The 24,278-nt window shown below is 32.3% G+C and overlaps 1 protein-coding gene and 2 pseudogenes across 1 annotated transcript in view; 2 read left to right on the top strand and 1 right to left on the bottom strand.

Moving 5' to 3' along the window:
- Positions 1-24,278, bottom strand: part of SEC24A (SEC24 homolog A, COPII component) — a 56,681-nt gene that overhangs the window by 24,564 nt on the left and 7,839 nt on the right. Inside the window, 11 exon segments of the mRNA XM_039836045.1 lie at positions 2,283-2,401; positions 3,578-3,690; positions 5,302-5,411; positions 7,105-7,231; positions 8,261-8,363; positions 9,134-9,306; positions 9,568-9,728; positions 10,279-10,356; positions 14,340-14,510; positions 18,917-19,123; positions 19,126-19,410. Coding sequence (XP_039691979.1) covers positions 2,283-2,401; positions 3,578-3,690; positions 5,302-5,411; positions 7,105-7,231; positions 8,261-8,363; positions 9,134-9,306; positions 9,568-9,728; positions 10,279-10,356; positions 14,340-14,510; positions 18,917-19,123; positions 19,126-19,410 — 1,647 coding nt within the window.
- On the top strand, positions 6,703-6,821 carry LOC120581731 (uncharacterized; annotated as a pseudogene).
- Positions 23,877-23,992, top strand: LOC120581852 (uncharacterized; annotated as a pseudogene).

The following is a 24,278-nucleotide window of genomic DNA, read 5'->3' as shown; positions in this document are numbered from 1 at the left end:
TTGGTGTTATATCTAAGAAATTGTGGCCTAATCCAAGGTCACAAAGATTTACTTCCATGTTTTCTTCAGTTTTATAGCTTCAGTGTCATGCTCAGGTCTATTATCCAATTTGAGTTAATTTTTTAAATTGTGGTAAATTCACATAATATACAAAATCTGTCATCTTAACCATTTTAAGTATACAATTAAGTACAATCACAAAGTTATATAACCATTGCCATTTTATATTTTCAAACTTTTTCATCATCCCAAACATAAACATTGTATCATTAAATATAACTCACTATTCCTCTTTCCCCCCAGCCCCTGTTAACCTGTATTCTACTTTCAATCTCTATGAATTTGCCTACTCTTGGTACTTCATATAAGTGAAATCACACAGTACTTGTTCTTTTATATTTGGCTTATTTCATTTTGCATAATGTTTTCAAGGTTCATCCAAGTTGTAGCATGCATCAGGACTTCAATCTTGAGGATGAATATTCCATTATACGTATATAGCATATCATTTATCCATTCATAAATTGATAAATACTTGGGTTGTTTCTATCTTTTGGCTATTGTAAATAATGTTGCTATGGACACTGGTATACAAGTATTTGTTTGAGTGGCTGTTTTCAATTATTTTAGGTACATACAAAAAAAAAATAGAATTACTAGATCACAATGGTAATTGTGCATTTAACTTTTTTCAGGAACCGCCAAACTATTTACCACAGTACTAAATCATTTTAATTTTTTAATATTTATTTTCACCATCTCCCCATCCCCTCACCTTTGGCAACCATCAGCTTGTTCTCTGTATCTATGGATCTGTTTGTTGTTTTTTTTTTTTTTTAGATTCCATATAAGTGAGATTATAATTTATTTCTTTCTCTGACTTATTTCACCTAGCATAATACCCTCTAGGTTCACCCATTTATTTAAACGCCAAGACTACATTCTTTTTTATTGCTGAGTAATATTTCATTGTGTGTTGTGTGTGTGTGTGACATTATCATTATCCATTCATCTATCAAAGGACATCTAGGTTGTCTTCCATCTTGGCTATTTTCAGAAATGCTGCAATGAACACAGGAGAGCATATACCTTTTCAAATTAGTTTTTGCTTTCTTCGAATAAAAACCCAGAAACAAAACTGCTGGCCCATATGGCAGCTATATTTTTAATTTTTTGAGGATTCTCTGTACTGTTTTCCATAGTGGCTGCACCAGCACTACACCATTTTACACTACCACTAGCAATGCACAGCAGTTTTAATGTTTCCACATCCTTGAGAACATTTGTTATTTTCCATTTTTTGGATTACAGCAACACTAATGGATGAGAAGTAGTATGTCACTGTGGTTTTGATTTGCATTTCCTTAATGACTAATGACGTTAAGTATTTTGTCATTAGTTCATTATTGGTCATTTGTACATCTTCTTTGGAGAAACGTTATTCAATCCTTTGCCCATTTTTGACTTATGTTATTTTTTTGTTGTTGAGTTGAGGGAGTTCCTTACATGTTCTGGATATTTATCGTTCATCAGATATACAATTTTCATATATTTTCTCCCATTCTGTGAGTCGTCTTTTCATTCTGTTGATAATGTTCTTTGATGTACAAAAGTTTTTAATATTGATGAAGTCCAATTTATTTATTTTTTCTTTTGTTGCCTCTGCTTTTGGTGTCACAACCAGGAAATCACTGCCAAATCCAATGTCACGAAGATTTTCCCTTGTGTTTTCTTCTAAGAGTTTTACAGTTTTAGCTCTTAGGGTTTAGGTCTTTCATCCATTGAGTTACTTATTTTTATCTGGTTTAAGGTACGGGTCCAACTTATCTGGCATGTTCAGTTTTCCCAAAACCATTTGTTGAAAAAACTATCTTTTCCCCATTGAATGTTTTTGACATCCTTGTCAAAAACAACTGATCGTATATGTGAGGGTTTATTTCTGGGCTTTCTATTCTATTTCATTGGTCTACGTATCTATCCTTAAATATCCTTGAATGAATGACTAAAGGGAAAAAGAGTTAATCTGAATTTTAACATCAACTTGTTTTTGTTGTCTTTTTCAGAATTCACTTTACCTCCATAACTCTGTTTCCTCTTTAATAAAATGAGGGGTTGGACTAAAGGACTCTTTCAATTCTAACAATCTTATGATCTTATACTTAAGGTTTTCCTCAATATAGTAGAATTATACCATACACTCCTAGTTGTCAAATATTCATGAAATACTTCTAGAACCAAAAATTCCTAAGACAGTTCAATAATTTTAAGTGTTTAATATATACCTTCAATATCTGAAACTATTAGCATCTGAGGCTGAGAGAGACCTTCCTGAAGACTGTAGAAGTGGATTGTACTATCAAATGTTATGAAGCCAATTTTTGTCCTAGTGTTGCCAGGAAGCCTAAAAACAAATTTAGAAGAGTATTTTATCACGTTTTCCCATATACACACATATATAAAATAACTGCTAAGAGTTACATATAAATATCTACTTTTATATTATGGAAATTGTCCCAACATAAGTGTTTAATCGGCTCAATGTTTAATTACCACTAAAACATACTGTACTCAAAGTGAAAACACCACGCATAAGTCAAACAATTAACAAAACCCAGCAATAATACAGCAGTTTGAAACTCATTATACCTATATAAATCATTTGAGAAATGGCATATAAAAATATTGGAACGCATATACAAAACTGTAGATGATTTTAATTTACAAAAATACATGAAAAATTATCATATGTCAACTCTAAAATGTAATATAAATTTAGGTAATGCATGTATCTTTAAAAAATTTTACCCATGCTTGGGTGAATTGGGACTCTCTCCAATTCACCCAAAAATACAAATGCTGGCAAAAACAAGGATGTCCCTTTCTTTCATCAAGGTGAGGGAGTTAGTCCATTTCTGATGAGATTTGGCCCTCCACATTCTTCCACCCACAAAAGAACACTATATTTCACAGAAAGGTCACACAAGCTTTTATAGGCTATACTAAGTATCTAAACACCATTTAAAGTATAGATGTTTTAAAAGATATATAGAAATATGACAATCAAATGCAATGTGTGAATACTGTCTGAGTTCTTATTCCAAAAAATGTTCAGTAAAAAGATTTTGAGATAACCAGGAACAAAAATTGAACTGGGTATTAGATTATACTATTAAATTATTGCTAATTTTGTTTGGTGTGACATTCATATTTTACTTAGGGCTAAAAATAATTCCAAGTATTTATGGCTAAAATGATATACTGATTGAAATTTGCATTAAATCAGTGTGTGCGTGTATGCGCACATGTATAATTAGATAAAGCAAGAACAGCTAAATGCTAAAAATGCTAAAGTTGAGAGATGGAGATCTGGAAGTTCATTCACTACATTCTATTTACTATATGTTAAAAAATTTTCCATAATAAAAAGTTAAAGTTTCTCAGAGAAAGCAAGCCCTAAAGTTCACAACTGATATAAGTAGGCTTTTAGAACATAATTTCACAGCAATTTTTTTTATATTTTGAAACTACTTATCCATTTAGTAAATAGTTTAAATTTAAGCTGAATTAAGATACTTACAATTCTAGATTGTCTAACAAACTCTGGCAAACTGAATTCAAGTATCCAGTTTCAACTGCATTGTGAGATACATCAAATACAAAGAGGTACACTGGAGGTTGAGGTGGTCGTAACTAAAGAAAAAAGGGATCTCATTAAGTACATTTAACAGGATTAAAATTATCATTTGCCATGTCCACATACAACAAAATAATAAAATAAGCATGATTTACAAAATAAGTGGAAATTATAATAAATAATAATGGATAAGAAAATAACAGAAGTTTAAAAAACAGGCAAAACTATATTGTTTTCAGATGCACACCGAGAAAAAGAAAAACGAGGATGTGATTGCCATAGTCAGAACAGTGTTTTCTCTAGAACAGGAATGTGAGGAGATGTGATCAGAAGGGCTTCTGGGCATATTGACTAATGTTCAATTTCTTGATCTGGGTGGTGCTAAAACACGCATTTATAAGTACTTGGTAACCTATATATTTATGTTTTATAGACTTTTCCATATGTGCATTTTATTTCACAGTTTAGGGAAATTACAGTTCTGAAAGTGACAAATCAAGTTAGCCTGAGCAGGTTATTTAACCAACACATTTCAGCCAAGTTTCATAAAAAAAAAAAAAAAAAAACATGACTATATTTTTAAATGTACAAATTCAAAGATTTGTTCTCAATTCAATAAAAAGCATCAAATAACCACAACCAGAGCTAGGCATGTAATGTATTAATTTTCATATTTTTTTATATGTATCACTTGTTGAATCATAGAATCCGGTAAGTCAGAAAGAAGCAAAACCTCTTGCTATAGGCAAGTTCCAAATTTAAAGAAATCCATATTTACAAAACCTGGTGATAAAAGAAAAGAAACCCAGGAAAGCCGAAAGAACAAATGCTTCTGCTTTTTCTGGTTTTAATTCAACAAAGGTACAGGTACACTGCAGAAAGCTGTAACAAACCACTAAAGTGTCGCAAAAATCTTTTCTACACGGAAATTTCTCTATGATGAAAAGAGATGGAACCCTCATAATTTCTATACTAAAATGGCCAAAATTGCTCAAGTAAAGAAATAAAGACTATCCCTCAAAAATATACAAAATGAAATATTAAAAGTTGGTGTTAAGTCGTACCTTACTTACAGGCAGTTATGGCATGGTAAGAGAGCGACCAAATCAAAAGCCTGGATTTTAATGCAAGCTCTACCACTTACTAAAAGATATTTGGCAAGTCGCTTAACCTTAATAAGTCTGTTTTCACATCTGTAAAATAGGATTAATAGTATTTCCTTAGCTTACTTCAGGAAGTTGTTGGTGGTGATAAAAAACATATAAGTGCTTTGTAAACTATGTAAAGTCTAATTAAACATTAGGCATAATTATTATTTTTAAAATGCAAGACCTCAGATACTCACACAAGTATATAAAAACACTTGCAAGAGGATGTTTATCACACCATTATTTGTAATTGAAAAAAACTGGAAGTGACTCAAAAGTAAATATGATCCCAATATAATATTGCAAATTTCTAGATGAACACACAAGAAACATAAGTGGAACTTTATATACTTTCACTTTTCACACTTACCTTTATATACGAATTAACTAATTTTATAATGAACAAGTATAACTCTTCTAAATTTAATAACAAAACTTTGTTAAAGGAAGCTATATTGTTTTATTTAAAACCCAGTATTATGAAATAAATAAGCTATATAAAAAAAAATGAAAACCTACCATGTATTCTGAGGGAGCCATAAACTCAATTGTAGCATTTTGAACTTCAGGTCTTCTGTGAGGTTCACCATAGATTCTGGTCAATGGGTTGTACATGAATTCTTCAGGAACTATGTAAGTTAACAATATATAATGATAAAACTGCAAGAATTGAGTTTAATAAACCTTGTATTTGGCCATTTTCTTAATTCAGTAATTTAAAAATACTTCAATAGAGACTCTATGTTAAAGGATAAATATACACTTTGTTTTGAGCTTCATTCAAGTTCCCCATATACTGAACAATACTAAGTATGTCTTGCTTTTATAACTAAACTCTGTGATTTTTCTTTTCCTGATTTTTCTGTAGTCTAATATCCTCTTCATCTTAATTCTTGATAAAACCGCTTTCCTTAAATAGCTTGAAGAGATGATAAAAACTCATTAAAAGCCAATAATTTTCTTAACTCAAGACTAAACTTTGTCTTAAATTTCACAATGGTACAAGAATATTGACATTTGACTTAGAATATGTACAGACTCTGGCTGCTCCTAGAAAGCTATGGGAAGAATACTTCAAAGGTTGAATGAAGTCTAAGCGTTTGGTGAATTTCACTGATTAATTATACTTCTATGGAACATCATGTTCCTACCACAAACAGCTCAAAGAGATAATTTTCTAAATTAATTATCATTGCATCGTTCTTCCCGCCGTTTAGAAATTCGAATTCCTATACATACCAAAAGGCAAGCCATAATTCATGAAATGGTTCTGGGCTGCATATGAAAGTGACTTGAACCTTTATTACAATTTCATTTCATATACTGAAGCACATATACATAAGATTTCAAAGGTGTACCAAACACCATACATATATTTTCTGAATTATCATAGAGTAAAAAGAATGCTCATGCTCTAGTCTTACAATCCTGTACTGTACTCTTAAATAACACATGAACAGTAAAAATGGTTTTCAAAAATCTCTTCAAGTCCTCTATTAACCAAAGCTTAATGAAATTTCCCTCCAAGCAGAGACTTAGTTTTTAATGTGGGTATGGCATACCCTTTTTCTCTATAATCCTGTTAGAATTTTGTTAATTAGATGATAGATACTTCCTCAAAAACAGCTACTGAAAGAGATCTCCTCAGTTACTGAGAAAACTACATTCAACTAACCTAGCACTGCCCACCTTCCTTCATACATCAGTGAATGAAGCTAATGGCAGCTATTCTGTGAGATTTATTTTCTTATACCCTATAAAAAAGGTATGAGACAATTTTTAAATAAAAATATTTCTTAAATAACAAGCTTAATTACCATGAAATATGCCATTTATTATACACCCAATCAAATAACTGTAAAAAAGTGGTATCCAAGTAATATTGTCATCTTTTTTTTTTGCTTAAAAAGTATATAATTAGTCTACGGCCATGCTACCCTGAACAAGCCCAAACTCATCTGATCTCGGAAGCTAAGCAGGGTCGGGCCTGGTTAGTACTTGGATGGGAGACCACCTAGGAAGACCAGGTGCAGTAGGAGTAAAAAATAAAAAAATAAGGGATTGTAAACTGACAAGGTCCTTGAAATCTGTGAGGTCAACCAAGGGTTGTCTCGCCTAAAAAACAAATATATAAATAAAATAAGGTATATATATGTAACGGTAAGTGCACTGAAAAAATTTAACAGAAGTTATCTCTGAGTGGAAGAATTACAGGTAAATAAGACAGGGTTGTTTTGTTTTTTAAATTCACATTTGTATTATTATCTGATTTCCCTACAATGCAAGTAGAAATTTTTTACTGTTTTGAAAAAAAAAACATACCATCATTGACTCGGTAACATAAGTTACACTTCCATCTCCTTTGATCAAGAAAGCTGACAAAAGGGTTGATGTACGTCCTGCATGAACGGCATCTCACAATTGTACTGGAGGTAACCACAGGCAATTGCTGAAAAAACAGGACTAATTTTTTAAAGGCAGTGATCATCATAACTAAAGGTCAAATATTAATCATACCTTCTAAGAGAGTACTGGGATGTTGTTACTTTGGAGAAAAAATCTAGGGTAAAAAGATATTCCCAAAGTACCACACAAAAAAATTACGTAGCAAAATATATTGATTTAAAATCCTATTGTTTTTCTCTGAGACTAGTCTCTTAAATATTACCTTTTAAAAGTATTTATTTTCTCATTAAACATTTACATTGCAAAACCAACACAGTAAATTTACCATGTATTTTTGAGATGGGTAGTAAAGAAAAGACCAACATTCTAAAATAAATGACCAATGAAATATTTGGAAGTTTCTTCATGTTACATTAAGAGGCTAAGTTCTCATGAAAGAACTGTCACAAAGTAAGGTAAAGTTAAATTATATTTAAATACTCAAACTTTGCAATTATGTTCCTATTTGAAGTTATCCTACATATTAAAAGTTGTAAAGTCTTAATGTTAAAAAAGAAAAAAAATCAGTAAAGGCAATACAATCCTATCACCAAAAGAGGTTTGTTTTGGGAAAGTCAATTCACTTAAACATTGATCCTCTCAAGAGCATGTAGTCATACGTCAAGGACCCAGAGCTTTAGGACAAAAGTGGAAGAGCTTTATTATTTTTAACAGCTTCTTAAAGCAAGAAATTTTACTCCAAGAATGGCAAAACTGGGAGACCGGGTAAATTTATTTTAATGGGTAAATAATTTATAACTTTTTAAAATAATATGGTTCATTTATTTTCTTTCAATATTATCTCTATTCTATTCGGTACTTCTTGAATTTTTCAGCAATATGCTTATTTTACCTCATTTTGAATGTGTTCGACAATAAGATTTTTGGTTGAATTACAAAGGAATCTGTCAATAGTCAAATTCCTAAAGATAGCTTAAACAAATTCTATATGTGACACTCACACTTTTATAGAAAAGTTCTCACCACCAAGATAATTTTCCACAAGACATTTACTTTTACTAGTGAAACATACCACTAGGTCTTTGAAAGGATGAAGCAGCAGTCCCAAAGGAAGTTTGGCTTTATTCAGTAAGGCCTGAGTCTGAGGAATGCTAGTCAGCGTGCATCGAAATAATCTATATTAAAGTAAAAACCATGTGTCAGTTGTTGCTATGATTATTTTTGGGCAAAAAAAAAAAAAAAAAGATTGAAAAGGTACACATTTTAACATTGGATCAGAACAAATAAAATATTTCAACAGGCCCTCTCTCAAATTTTATCCAATTTAAACATTTCAGAGACAGTCAAAAGTTACAACCTTCTATTATATAATTAAAATAAAGACTCTGCTCGTGCCTGAGATAGTCCAGACTATAAAATGACCTATTGTTTTTCTTTACACAAATCTAGATTATACTGGAATAACAAGGTGATGACCCAAATTTGCAAATGCAAAGTTTAGCTTTGCTGAAGGTTCTAAAAGATTATTTAAATATAACAAAATTCACCATAAAAATTTAAACTTAGTCAATTTTAAGGGAAAAAAAGAATATTACGTTTGTTATGAAAAACAATTAAAAATGAGAGCAAACAAAGGATTATATAGAATCAAATCCCCATACTTTGGACTTTGAAAAAACAGTGTAGCTACTAAAATGATAATGAATATCACAGTCTCATTAGAGCTTACAAGGGCAGCAATCAACCCTATTTCTGGACTTAGAACATTTTGAATATCACATAAGCAACCAACACAGTTCTGTCTTCTGCATACAGCACTACTTTTATAAATTAACATATCTGTACAACTTGTTCATAACACATGAAGCTCCAAAAAAATCTGGAAAACTTTTTTTAGAACAAGTAAAATGTCACATTTAGTAAGGAACACTGTTTGAAGCCTTACTCAGGGTTACAGTTGAGTTTCTGGATATCTTCATGCAAATTTGGAACTGGAGGCTGCAAAGGCGTTGATGGTAGCATGTTTCTTTCTTGAAGAAGATTGACAACTCTTAGCCCTTCTGGCTGTAGACTTAATCCACTCATGCTTGCAGTTAAATGATTAGCACCTAAAGGAGTCTAAAAACACATAATTTCAAATTAAGTAGGCTTTACATGCCTTCGGTTGAAAACAGAAGTATGTAAGAACTTGATTACTTAATTGCTCTATAAATAACAAAACTTTATTTTTTGTTCTGGAGATACGTAACAGAACAAAGGCCTTATGAAACATCCATTATCATTCTAATTGGTTAAAAATGTTCATTAACTTCCTAAAACTTTTCCATGTATATACAGTTTAAAACAAAAAGTGGAAAACAAGTTAAAAAAAAATCTTACCTGAGTAAAGGTCTGTGGCCCACTTGGGTAATTCAAGGAAGAGGGTGGCATTCCGATTGTGCTAGGTGGTGTTGTATTCTGATAACCAGGTGGTAAGGAGGGATATGAATATCCAACACTTCGGCTTACTGTAGGATTCTTATTAGTAAGCTGTGGTGTTGCTAGAAACAAGGTAACTTATAAGTTCTATTTTATACCTCAGAATACTTTAAGTCAACACATAGATACATTAAATTATAGGAATTATAACTCCGAAATCCTTGGGTTATTTCATACTTTCATTTACCAATTCTGTAAAATAAGACAAACGCTAGTAACAAAATAATAGCAATGATTAAAATCTAGCTAATGCAGACTCTATAGCTACAAACACAAAAATAAGTTTGGTATAATTTTACTTTCATATGTACTAAATTTTGTATTCAGACTAAAATTCTAATTCAAAACAACTTAATGAAAACATACTAAATGTTCAATTGATTAAATAAATATAAATAGATCTAACAGATGAAAATACACTATAGTCATAACATAATATTAAAACCCATGATCTCAATTCTGAGGGGAAAGAAAAAACTAATGAAAAAAATTTGAATGCACGGACATAAAAAAAAAATGCTAACAGTAGGTATTGCTACAGGACATGATTATGAAGATTTCCCGTTTCCTAAAATGAACACATATTAAAAAAAAACTTTCACAGCATCTCACCTAAGAAGCCACCGCCTTCGATTTCATCATAACTATTGTGAACCATCATAGATCCATTATTGCTATTTGATGTAATACCTAAGAAGAAAGTTTATTAACAATATTTAAATTAGAACAATTATTACAATTTTTGCAAGATTTGAGCTAATGTCTAAAATTTAAGATCGCTTTGCAACTCAACAACAAAAAAACAAATAATCTAATTAAAAAATAGGCAGAAGACCTGAACAAATACTTCTCCAAAAAGAAAATACAGATGGCTAACAGACATATGAAAAGATGATCAAAGTCGCTAATCATCAGAGAAATGCAAATAAAAACCACAATGAGATATCACCTCACATCTGTCAGAATGGCTATCATCAATAAATCAAGGGTTGGCAAGAACGCGGAGAAAAGGGAACCCTTAAACATTGTTGGTGGGATTGCAGATTGGTACAGCTGCTATGGAAAACAGCATGGAGGTCTCTCGAAAAATTAAAAATCGATATACCTTTTGACCGAACAATAGCACTTCTGGGTATTTATCAAAACAAAAACAAAAACACAATAATTTGTAAAGATCTATGCACCCCAATATTCATGGCAGCACAATTTACAATAGCCAAGATATGGAAGCAACCTAAATGCCCATCAACAGACGAATGGATAAAGAAATTATGGTTCATATATACAATAGAATATTACTCAGTCATTAAAAAAAAATGAAATCCTACCATTTGCAATGACATGGATGGACCTAGAGTTTATTATGCTGAGTGAAATAAGTCAGACAGAGAAAGATAAATACCATATGATTTCACTTATAAGCAGTATCTAAGGAACAAAAAGAACGAATTAATCAAAAACAGACTCACAAATATAGTGGACAATTTGGTGATGACCAGAGGGGAGGGAGTTTGGGAGGCTGGGAGAACGGGGTGAAGGTTTAAAGAAGTACGAATTGATAGTTGATAGCTGGGCATGGGGACGGGGAGCACAGCAGAGGGAATGCAGTTAGCATTAATATGATGTCTAAGTGGAGGGCCAAGGGAGGGAGGGAGCAATTGGGCAGATCATTTTATGAACATTACAGATGTCTAACCAATGTACTGTATACTTGAAACTAATTTAAATAAATAAATTTATTTAAAAAAAAAAAACCTTTGCAAATGACAGTTTAAACCACAGCCTAAGAAAAATGTCATATATTGAAATAAAAATTTCAAACAATGCAACTTTTTCAATATACAAAACATGCAATTTAACAGATAATTTTATAAACTTCTAAAAAAGGATGGTCCTAGACCTGAAACAATAAAATGCATAGAAGAAAACATAGGAATGAAACTCAAGGACCTTGAACTTAAAGAAGATTTTATGAATTTGACCTCAAAGGCAAGGGAAGTAAAAGCAAATATAAATGAATGGGATTACATCAAAACAAAAAGCTTCTGCTCAGCAAAAGAAATCGTCAACAAGGTAAAGAGACAACCATCTCAATGAGAAAATATATTTGCAAGCAACGCCTCCGATAAGGACCTAATATCCAAAATATACAAAGAACTCATACGACTCAATAACAACAACAACAACAAAACAACAATCCAATCAAAACATGGGCAGAGGACCTGAAAAGACACTTCTTCCTAGAGGACATACAAATGGCCAACAAACATATGAAAAGATGCTCCAGATCACTAGCTATTAAGGAAATGCAAATCAAAACCACAATGAGACACCATCTCACACCTGTTAAAATAGCTATAATCAACAAGACAAGTAATAACAAATGTTGTAGAGGATTTGGAGAAAAACAAACCCTCATACACTGCTGGTGGGACTGCAAATTGGTACAGCCACTATGGAAAACAGTATGGAGGTTCCTCAAAAAACTAAGAATTCATCTACCATATATGATCCAGCAATCCCACTACTGGATATTTATCCCAAAGACTTGAAAACCCATATCCAAAAAGATATTTTCACACTGATGTTCATAGCAGCATTATTCACAGTAGTCAGGACATGGAAGCAACCGAAGTGTCCTACGGTAGATGATTGGCTAAAGAAGCTGTGGTACATAAATACAATGGAATATTTCTCAGCCATAAGAAGAGATGAAATACTGCCATTCAAGACCACATGGATGGACCTCGAGATAATCATGCTAAGCAAAATAAGCCAGACTGAAAAAGTTGAAAAATCACATGGTATCACTTATATGTGGGATATAAACCTAAAAGCAACAAATGAACAGGACAAACAGAGACTCAGGGACATGAACAATGGACTAGTGGTTACCAGAGGGTAGGAGGTAAGGGAGAAGAGGAGAGGTAGACAGGATAAAGGGAGTCAAATATAGGGGTTTGGGGGAGGGTGAAGTGGGTAAAGTGGATCAAATACATGGTATTGAAGGAAACTAGACTTTGGGTGGTAATCATACATAGATTTTAAATTATAATGTGCACCTGAATATATAGATGTCAAATTATAATGTACACCTGAAAATTATATAATTGTATTAACCAATGTTACCCCAATAAACTTAATTAAAAAAGAAAAAAGAAAAAGAAAACCAAAAAAATATATATATATATAAAAAAATAAAAAGGATAGTCCTATTCACCTGAAACTTACTGGATTTTGTTAACCAATGTCAGCATAATAAAAAAATAAAATAGATAAAAAAACTAAAAATTAAAAACATTTCAAAATAAATTTAAAAAAAGGATGGTCCTTTGTGGAGTTTATAAAATTATATACTATCTGAAAGATTTTAGCTGTTATGAGAGCAGCATTAAAAACCTCTAAGGAACAGTATACATTGAAAAAAAAAAATCACCCAATCAATACTATTAAAAGGTAAAATAAAACTATAAAATCCTTATTTAAAAAATATGGAACAAAGTAGAATCCAGAATTAATTTGAAGGTGAAAAAAAATAAAATAAAATTTTATCTTATTCCCCCCCACCCCCCGCCCCAGTTTAAAGAGTTAAATGCCAGGGACATCTACTTATAAAGAACAAAAGTTTTTTTCTAGGTATATTTATGAACCCTAATTCAGATACAGAAGAACTAAAAAATCAGTAAATAGCACCAACCTCTAACACCAAAGTACAAAATGCTAACTTTAATAGCCATTATAATACTGAATAGGTAAGTTTAACGGTTTCAATAAAGTCAGTAAATTCTTTCCAATTCTCAAGATCATCTTGATACAGAAAAACTTAGTAAAACTGTTTATAGAAATAAACAAAACCATTGTACATATTTTTAATTGGTTAAAATTTTAAATATTTATTGTAGCTTACTTTTCAAAGTTATAATGTGGCAACCAGTGAGACATGGCTTTACCATTTGTAACTGTTAACACCATTCTTTCCAAACAATTCACAAGTTGGTATTTTTTCCTACTTACAATTCTTAAAAAAAATTCAAGTAGAAAACACAAAAATGATAATATTTATAGTATTTAGTAGAATATGTCAATGGTTTTCCCCCTCCTGTTTTCCTATTTCCACATTTTGCTGCAATGGTTATTTTACAGGGAAAATCAAATTTCTTTACTAAATATTGTTTAAATTTGTAAACATTTTAAAGTTACATCCCAAGACAATGCTTTAAAATATTTGATTATTTTATATAAAACTTCAAAATGCTTGTATATTTAACTTCTTATTTAGACTTGGAAGTATTTGCTATTTATAATAATAATGGCAATCAAAATTCTGCTTCCATGGAAAAGATTCAATAGATTAAAGGATAATTCTAACACCATGTCTAGAAGAGCAGAAATTCTCCTCTCTACTCCTTCTCCCAAAAAGCACCTAACTTTATAGCCACAGCAACAAAAAAAACTTAACAGCAGTGTTTCCCAAATACTAGTCCACAGCCCAGCATAGGCCAGTGGGATTCTGATGAACTTTTTTAAGTTCTATATTTCTGAAAGCCATTCCTAATCAAAACAACTAGATTTTCTGGAAAAATATGATTTGGATGCACAGAATTCAGATAATATTCATCCTTTTGGCTCTAATTCAAAACTTTAGGACTTGACTAGGTTTTTGCCATGCTTACCTTCTTGGTTGATAGCTGAATTAAATGAGGGCTGTGGCACAGCTCTATGTGATGATTTCTGAGGAGTGAGCGCTCTCACTGGAGGGGGTCCTCCGGTTGGAGGTGGCCCAATAGGAGCTCCTGGTTGAAAAGTGGTAGGCAGAGGCGGATTCACTAAGGGGGGTGCAGAACCTATGGAAACATTGGTTTTTCATGTGTCACTTAAGAACTTAAGGCAAAAGCCAAAACATCCTTTTAATAAATTTGAGTAACTTCCAAATTTACATTTTAATTATATTCACCAATAAATTACCAGAAATGTTAATTCTGCAGATTTATGACTTTTTAATTTATATGCATACTTTACACATTTCCAAGTCTCTCCTACCATGCTTCCCGTCAATTACTAAAGCAGTGTAAGTATGAAATCAGCATCAAGTCATTTATAGAGTGAATATAATACCCTGTTTATTAATTTTCATTAACTGATCAGTTTCAACAGGCCATGTCAAATTCCGGTTGAATTTAACATGATTAAAATTTTATTAATGGTCTATTATCCATTCAATTACTATCAATTAGGTTTAAAGTTAGCTTATTAAAACTACAAAGTATTGTGATTACTCTAAATTTTCCAAGTTTTATTTCATTTTGCTTCATTTTTATTGGGGGTATAACCAGTTGAAAATGAGACTGTAAATTTGTACAATGTTCAATAACCTAGTAACAAAAGTAGTTTACTTTCAATAATGTGTAAATACTATACTAAGGACAATCCCTAAGATTAAAAACCAGGAAATAATCCAAAGTTTATGTATATACTTTCTAAAACACTGCTATTCAAGAGGTGTTACTCTTGGAGAAATTCTCCTATATGATATCAAAAGTTCCAAAACCCACAACCACCAGTTAATTCATTCAAGTCACCAATATTGTTCCAATCTTCTCATTTGCCAAAGAAGAGAAACCAAGTTTACAAAGTAGATAAAATACTACTGGTAAGTATATGATTTAAATTTTCATTCGACGCTTCTTTTATCCTCTGAATTTGTACATGAAAGAGGTAATAAATGTTACTTATAGTACATTCTACAGTTAACCTTGTATTCTGTAAACTAATACAAATATGAAAACTTTCAATATGCTTCTTCAATAGTGCCCAATTCTCCAGGACCAAATTGAAAAATTACTGTATTACTAACCCTTATAGCTCCTAATAAGACTAACCAGTGCCCTGTTGACAAAACTGAAGACAAAGATTACAACCACGTAACTCCCTTATCGAAGAAGCACCCACACGTATCTTTGGCAATACAGACAAGTCAAAGGTACTAAAGGGCAAGGTACATTACCAACTCAGCATGAATAAAGATGTATGACACATCTGGCCACAAGGATGTAACAACTTAATGTTTAACACAATACAATTGAGGTTATAGAGATTTTTCCACAGCTTTAAGAAAAATATTTTTGAACCCAGAAAATTTCATAACATAGACATTATTTTTTCAAGCTACATGATTCTTACTTATAATACTAATAACTAGAGTTTCAAAATCTGCCTTCTAAGATCCCTAAAGCTAATATAAGGATGCTAAAAGGTGGCGTATTCGGGAAAAAAAAAAAAGGAGAATTTTAATGTGGACTAGAAACTTCATGTAACGTACAGTTTGAGATCAGACAATCAGGCACCTACTATCAATTATGGTTGAAAAAACAGAGGTAGAAAATGAGAAAAAATTTTTAGAGGTCTCGTAAGACAAAAGAAGGGTAGTCATACATTTATCTTAGGTTCATTTTATTAGTTTATGTATCTTTCTTGCTCCTTTTATATGGACACTTTCATAAGTTTCGGCACTTGGCTTATGTCCCTTTCACATCTATGCTGCAGTCGAGGTGCTCTACCTGAAGTCTTCTGTTATAGCCAAAAATATTTCAGATTATTGATCATGTGCTGTTAAACAAGAAGCTACATCTACTCAATTATATTTTGTGGCTTTGGGTAAATTATTCAAGCCTCAGATTTCTTGTAAAAGAGACTGTTATGAAGATTAAATAAGATAACACATACAAAAGTTTGGTAAAGTGCTAGAAAATAATAAATATTCGATAAATGTTACCTGTAATTATTAATGAAGTGAAATTAATAGTCATTCATTTCAAGTGACTGATGCTCACTCATGGTGTCAAATTAATACGAAAAAAAGTAATCAGAAGAATTTTGGTTCTAAAATGGTGGGTCAGAAGATTTCTACAAAGAAATTTTTTAGAAGTAGCCTTAATCTGTACAAGGCCAAAATGCATTCATCAGGGCCAGTGGCTGGTCAAGAAGCTAAGAAAAATAAGCAGTTTCAACAGTTAAAAAACTACAAGCCTGATGAAGTGTTTATAGATGCAGACATACATGAGTATAAAAGGTAACTACTGATATTACTATTTCACTTGATTTTACTAGTTCATTTCTTTGAGGATGTCTGTTGAGCAGAATTAATCTGCAGATCCAAATATAGGATTTTAAATGCTTTTCAAAGTAACACTATTAATGTTGGTAAGTGTATAAGACTAATTTTAATAGCAAAAAAAAGGATAGTGAAATGAGTAAATGAACCTACTTTTGAACCAGATATAACCAAACCCTAAGTTTAAAAATAAAAAGATTGAAGTCAGTCTAATAATATATAGATTTCTTTCCAAACTGCTATATGGTTTCAACATAATCCCTTATCAAAATTCCAGCTATCTTTTTTTACAAAAATTGACAAGTTGATTATAAAATTTTTATGGAAATGCAAGGGACCCAGAACATCTAAAACAATCTTTAAAAAAGAAAAACAAAGTTGGTAGCACATTTCCCAAATTCAAAGCTCACTACAAAGCTACAGTAATCAAAATGTTCTGTACTAATATAAAGATACATTTATAGATTCTGAACAGACAGTTCTCCAAAGAGTAAATACAGATAGCTAATAGATATATGAAAAGATGCTCAAGGTCACTAATCATCAGAGAAATGCAGGTTAAAACTACAATGAACTATCATCTTGCATCTGTCAAAATGGCTACCATTAATAAATCAAAGAACAACAAATGTTGGCAAGGATGTAGAGAAAAAGGAACTCTTATACACTGTCAGTAGGATTGCAAATTGCTAAAGCCACTATGGAAAACAGTCTGGAGGTTTCTCAAAAAATTAAAAATGGATATACCTTTTGACCCAGCAACTGCACTTCTGGGTATTTATCCACAGAAAACCAAAACAATAATTTGTAAAGATCTATGCACCCCTATGTTCATAGCGGCACAATTTACAATAGCTAAGATATGAAAGCAACCAAAATGTCCGGCAACAGATGACTGGAAAAAGAAGTTATGGTTCATATAGATAATGGAATATTATTCAGCCATTAAAAAATGAAATCCTACCACTTGCTATGACATGGATGGACCTAGAGGTTATTATGCTGAGTGAAATTAAGTCAAAGATAAATACCATGATTTCACTTACATGTGGAATCTAAGGAACAAAAATAACAAACTAATCAAAAACAGACTCATAAAAATAGAGGTTAATCTGGTGACAGCCAGAGGGGAGGGAGGTTAGGGGGCTGAGAGAATGGGGTGAAGGGTTAAAGTACAAATTAGTGGTTGATAGATGGTCATGGGGATGGGGAGCACGGCATAGCAAATGCAGTTAACATTAATGTAATGGCTAGGTGGAGAGCCAGAGGAGAGAAAGCAATTAGGGGGATTGTTTCATAAACTATATAAATGTCTAAACAATGTACTGTATACTTGAAACTAATAATAAATTTTTTTAATTAAAAAAAGAGATACACATATAAATCAATAAAATAGAATTCAGAGTCCAGAAATAAACCCTTACATTTATAATCAATTGATTTTCAACAAGGGTGCCAAGATAATTTAATGGGAGAAAGAATAGTCTTTCTTTCACAGTCCTGAGACAACTGTATGTCCACATGCACAAGAATAAGGTAGAACCCCTAACACCATATACAAAAATTAACTCAAAATTCATCAAAGACCTAAATGTAGAGCTGAAACTATAAAACTCTTAGGAAAAAAACATATATATAAATCTCTGTCCACTGCTTTCTGACTACAATTGTGTTCAGTACCATTCCTCACTCCGGAAGTATTATCTGTTTTGACTTCCAGGATCCTACAGTTTCTAAGGCCAAAAAATGTCTAAGCCATGACAAAAAGATAATCTCGGAGCAAGACCAAAGAGAGACCACAGGGATTGAGCTTCCCTAGAATACAAGATGCAATCAGTAAATAAAAATAATGGCCAATACTTAAGGAAATGGTTCTGCGTACATACCTGATTCCCTGAAATATAATGAGTAACTCAGAGAAACACAGAGGATATCTTCAGAAGAAAGAAGTAAAGCAGGAACAACCTATGATTTTAAGTTAACTCAAAGGTTAGAGGATTAATTTATTTAGAGATTAACAATGATTTTAAAAATTAATAGTGTTCTATATGGTTTTAAGGCTTGAAATATTAATTCAAGCATCTAAACAAGCAAAAGTTTCCAATTTCTATATTTTGAGCTCTCCTAAAAGAACTCTACCTGGTTTTATGAAGTTGTTTTGAAGTGAAGGATCTCCAGAAGAAACATATTGATGAGTTGTTGTCAAAGTTGTATGCCCGGACATACTTGGTCCAGATGATGCACGAGGATAATGGTTTGTCTGTGATCCTGCAGATGGATAGTTATGTTGCCAATTCAAAGGTGGTGGTGCATTGGCTCCAGGAAGAAAGCTACCAGAAGGCATGATGTAGCAGCTGGGTTCTGAGAAGTAGATTGTGGCATTCGGGGAACAGGACCACTATGAAGTGAAGGTGTCACTGGATTAGAAGCCACAGGTGGTCTATAAAGAGTCTGCCCAGGTCCCTGATAATTACTTAATGGAGATACAGTCTGAGAACCACTGCAGGTAGACTGTCCAGAGACTGGATTCAAAGTTTTTGCCGGTATTAGATGAGGGTAGGATCCTGGTAGCTGAGAATTGTATCCTTGGCTCACTGACACTTGTGAAGACATCAGTACATTTTGGATAGGACCTTTCAATAAGAGGAGGAAAAATTAGTCTTGCAAACAAATAAAGCAATGGTTTTAAAAATACAGCGAAACATGGTATTCTTACAACTCAACAACAAAAACACAACCCAATCTAAAAATGAGCAAAGGATTAAATAGACATTCAAATGTATTTCCAAAGAGATATGTAAATAGCCAGTAAATACATGCAAAAATGCTCAACATTATTAGTTATTAGAGAAAAGCAAATCAAAACCACAATGATTTACGACCCACTCCAACGAGGCTAAAATGAAAAAGATGGAAAACAACAAGTGCTGACAACAATGTGGAGTAACTGGAACCCTCATGCATTGCTAGTGGAAATGCATAACGGTACGACTACATTGGAAAACAAGTCTGGCAGTTCCTCAACATGTTAAAACATAGTTATCATATAATCCAACAATTCCACTCATTCTCCATAAAAACTTGTACATGAATATCATAACATCATTGTTCATAATAGCAAAAAGTGGAAACAACCTAAACGTCCATCAAATGATGAATAAACAAGAGAAGTAAATCCAGACAATGGAAATTTTTTTGCTTTTTGTTTTTGTTTTTTTTTTGTTATTTTGATTTTTTGGGACACTGGAATATTATTTGGTCATAACAAGGAATGAAGTACTGATGACATGCTACAATATAAATAAACCTTGAAAATATTATGCTAAGTAAAGATAAAGTCACAAAAGGGCCATACATTATATAATCCATTTATATGAAAAGTATAGAAGAGGAAAATCCACACAGAGGTAGATTTGTGGTTGCAGTGGTTAGGAGGAAGAGGGAATGGGGAGTGACTGCTAATGGGTATAATGTTTCTTTTTGGGATGATAAAAATATTCTAAAATTGATTGTAGTGATGTTTGCATAACTGCGAATACACTAAAAACCACTGAATTGAACACTTTAAAGCTGTTATTTAAAAAACAATCATTAGAATCACCACTTCTACTCAGGAATATACTATCATTTCTGTCCATAAAATTAGACAAAAAAGGAAATAAGATGAATCTTTTTAAAATAGATGGTATTCATACAAACTTAATTTCTTTGGACTTTTTACATTTAAAAGATATAAAAAGAAAATATCTTCCCTTCATATCTCCTCAATCCATGTAACCAATGTACAAATGTCATCAGAATAATTTGAATCTTTCATAATTTCTACAATGCTTATACAAACCTACATAAGCATATGTATATAGGTAAATTAGGAGGCCTACAAAAGCATATATAGCTATATAGTATGGAGTTGGGGGGAGGGAGTTAGTCTATATACATAGGCTCTACGAAACAAAAAATACGGGTACCTTCCAGGAGAAAAGAAATAGATCTAAATGTGTTAGCTACAGCATTGTTTATAATAATGAAAAATTGGAAACAAATTTTTTTTATTGAGGTATCCATCAACAGATTAAATTATAGATTAGTCACACAATAGACTACCAATAAAATGAACAGATGTACACCTACCAACAGGGATAAATTACAAAAAGAATAAAGAGAAAAAAGGAAGTTAGATAAGTATGATACCTTTCTTATAAAACTTATCATGAAAAATTTCAGACTCAAAAATAAGACTGCTTTATGTAGTCTCCCACAAAAAACTGAAATGTTGAATGGAATTACATTTGATTATATATTTTGGATTGTTGACATTTTTATGATGGAAAAATTTTCTATTTAGAAACATGATCTATCCCTCCATGTATTTAAAATTTATTTTATGTCTTCCAATTATATTTCATGCTTTTTTCATAAAGATGTCTTATACTTGATTTAAATTAAATTGTGCTGATTTATTGCTTTGTATTTTGTAGCTTGTAAATACTAAAGGAAAAGCTATTGATTATTCAAAATACCATAAATACAACTATTAGGAGAGATTTTCTTCAAAAAGAATTTCTCAAAAAAGAAGTCATATATAAGTCCACAAAGTCATATATAAGAACCACAAAGGTTCTTCTTGTACAAGAATGCTTTGTCATAGGGGATTAATACTATTTTTCAAAGAGTAGATAACAATCCAATAATGGGTTATAAAATTAATATCTTACAAACTATCTTTTGTGTAATGAAACAGAAGATAGTTAATGAAAATATCACAGCACATTACATGTAATAAAGGCAAATATTGTGTAGTGTCATTTATAAATAGACATGAATATAAGAAACCCTTCAAAATGTCTTTTTATTATAGATTATGAAGTCTGAAAGCCACTTGACCAACTGATACCTTTGAGTTTTCCCTTATCTCTCATTTATTCCTCACACATCCCTTTTAACTTTTACAATACCTCTATTATTTATTCCCTATACATCCCTTTTACCTTTCACACAGTATCTTTTAAAACATAGATCATACCAACTCCCCTCAAAAATTCCAAAGTCCTTATTTTGTTTATAGGAGCCTCTCTGTCCCTGGCTTCCTTCTTGTCTCATTTCCTACTTTCTTTCTTTCTTTTTAAAAACTATTTGACATTCATTTTATTTTAATAAAACAGTGCCAAGACAATACTTATGTTCTTTCTGATCTGGAAGTATACTGTATTCTTCTGATTCTATTTGTTTTTTGCTTGCTCTCCAGGCATATTTTAGAATAAAGTTCAATTTTTCTGTAAGGTTTGGTTTAACAGAGTATGTCAACTCAGACAAGTGGTCATTTTGAACCACATATTCACTCAATTTGTCTTTATTATATTAATCAAGCATGGTTCTTATCTTTTAGGCCCCTCCAGTCCTAATTTGATTATATTACTAATTAATAATATTTGTTCACCTGTATCGTCCAAGGAGTCTTTTTAACTGATATCTCTAACTCTGGAGAGGTGGCTATGCACCCTGTACTTAAGCCAACTTGGAAAAGATTTGCAGTTCCAAACAAACACACGTCTTTACAATTCTATCTTGTAACAGTTTATCACACAAAAATGGCTTAATAAATAATTTCCACTAGTGACATAAAGCCCCTTTTAAATATGTATGATAGAATCCCTCTTGAGTTTAGTAAACACCTATGGTAAGGTCACTATGTCAACTGACATCAGTTACTCCATTTCATAGCCAAAACCCTTTACTAGCAGGCTATTCAAAGAATTGTCTACTCCCCTTCCTCTCTACTCAGCTCCAGCCACACTCACCTACTTTATGTTCCTTCAACAAGCTTAAATATACCTTCACCATAAGGTTCCTCACTTTTTACTCTGCCAAGAACACTCACTCTTTCCCTAGATAATATCACTCCATCTCTTCATTCAGGTCTCTTTCAGGTCTAATCTCCTCAAAAAGGCATGGCCTTAAAGCCATTTTTAAAATACCACCTCTTTCATTCTCTTTCCTTCTGACCCTGCCTTATTTTTCTTTCTAGTGTTTACCTGACACTTATTTATTTATAGTGTGTCTACCTCACTTATAACATAAGCTCCATGAAGGTAGGGACTTTTTGTTCTTTACCATAGTCTCAACACCTAAAATGTGCTATCGCATAGCTGATACTTAATGTTTGTTGAATGAATCAAATATATATCATAGCACAGTCTCTCATTTTGAACAAAAGAGTACTATCTGGGGAAAAGTGAGAATCAACTTTAATAAAGTCTAGTTTCAATTGCTTTAGTGATCACCTGATGAGATCCCTTAAAATTATTCCACAATATAGAACTATAATGTTGAATATTTAGGAAAAATTTAGTCCTAAAGACATTAGGTAGGGTAAGCATCTATATACCTGGGGGAAGTTGGAGCAGAGTGAGGGGGCAGCACCAGCAATGAGAGAATGGTTACATATAGGGAAACTGATCAAACAAAATGAACCTAGAAGTGGTGGGCCTCCATTGGGGTTATAATTGAAACTCATGGATTTCAATATATATGTAGATCCTCTAGCTCCATCTGCTGAGACTGGAAGCAGAGACATTCTAATAGCACTGATCACATCTAGTACTGAAATTTTGGTTTCTAAATACTATTCTCCACTGAAAGGATCACGGATGATTCCTGAGTTTGGAAGTACAAGATGAGCCTGCAACACCTTATTGTGCCAGAAAGCAAGAAACTGCCCAAGAATAATAAGACATGACAAGAGAACAAAGAAGACAGCTAGAAGCAGGCACCCACAGGCCAAATCTGAGACATAAACATCAAAATAAATAATGATAACAGATTATAACCCACTGAAAAAATAGTCCACACCAATATAAATGAATTAATTAAAAGACTAACAAGAAATGAGATATTTACATAGTCTCAAAGTACATCCCTATAAAATACTAATTACAAAAGGAAAAAAGGAGCAATTTTACTGTAGAGAAGCTTAGCAGACACCCCCTTAATCAAGTGATTAAAGTGAGCATCATCAATTGGACGTGGTTCCATAGTGTAGCGGTTAGCACATCTGCTTTACACCTCCTGGGTTCATACCCCAGTGGAGCCACGGTCCACGGTCTACGGCCATGCTACCTTGAACAAGCCCAATGTCTGATCTCGGAAGCTAAGCAGGGTCAAGCCTGGTTAGTACTTGGATGGGAGACCACCTAGGAAGACCAGGTGCTGTAGGAATAAATAATAATAATAATAATAATAATAATAATAATAATAAATAAAGTGAACATCAGTAACGGAAAAAAAAGAAATTATGTGCCACCTGATAGGATGTAATGAGAATAGAGCATCTGTTCCGTAACAATCCTGCTATCGTGCATAATCTGAGTCTAACCATGATGAAATATCAGACAAGCCAAACTGAGAAACATCTACAAAATGACTGGCTTGTAATTTTCAAAAGCACTTGGGTAATGAAAGTCAAGGAAAGACTGAGGAACCGTTCCAGATTGAAAGGCACTAA

Source organism: Pteropus medius, unplaced genomic scaffold, assembly GCF_902729225.1.
Source record: "Pteropus medius unplaced genomic scaffold, Ma_sr-lr_union100, whole genome shotgun sequence".
NCBI lineage: Eukaryota > Metazoa > Chordata > Mammalia > Chiroptera > Pteropodidae > Pteropus > Pteropus medius.
This window is presented reverse-complemented; position numbering and strand designations above follow the sequence as displayed.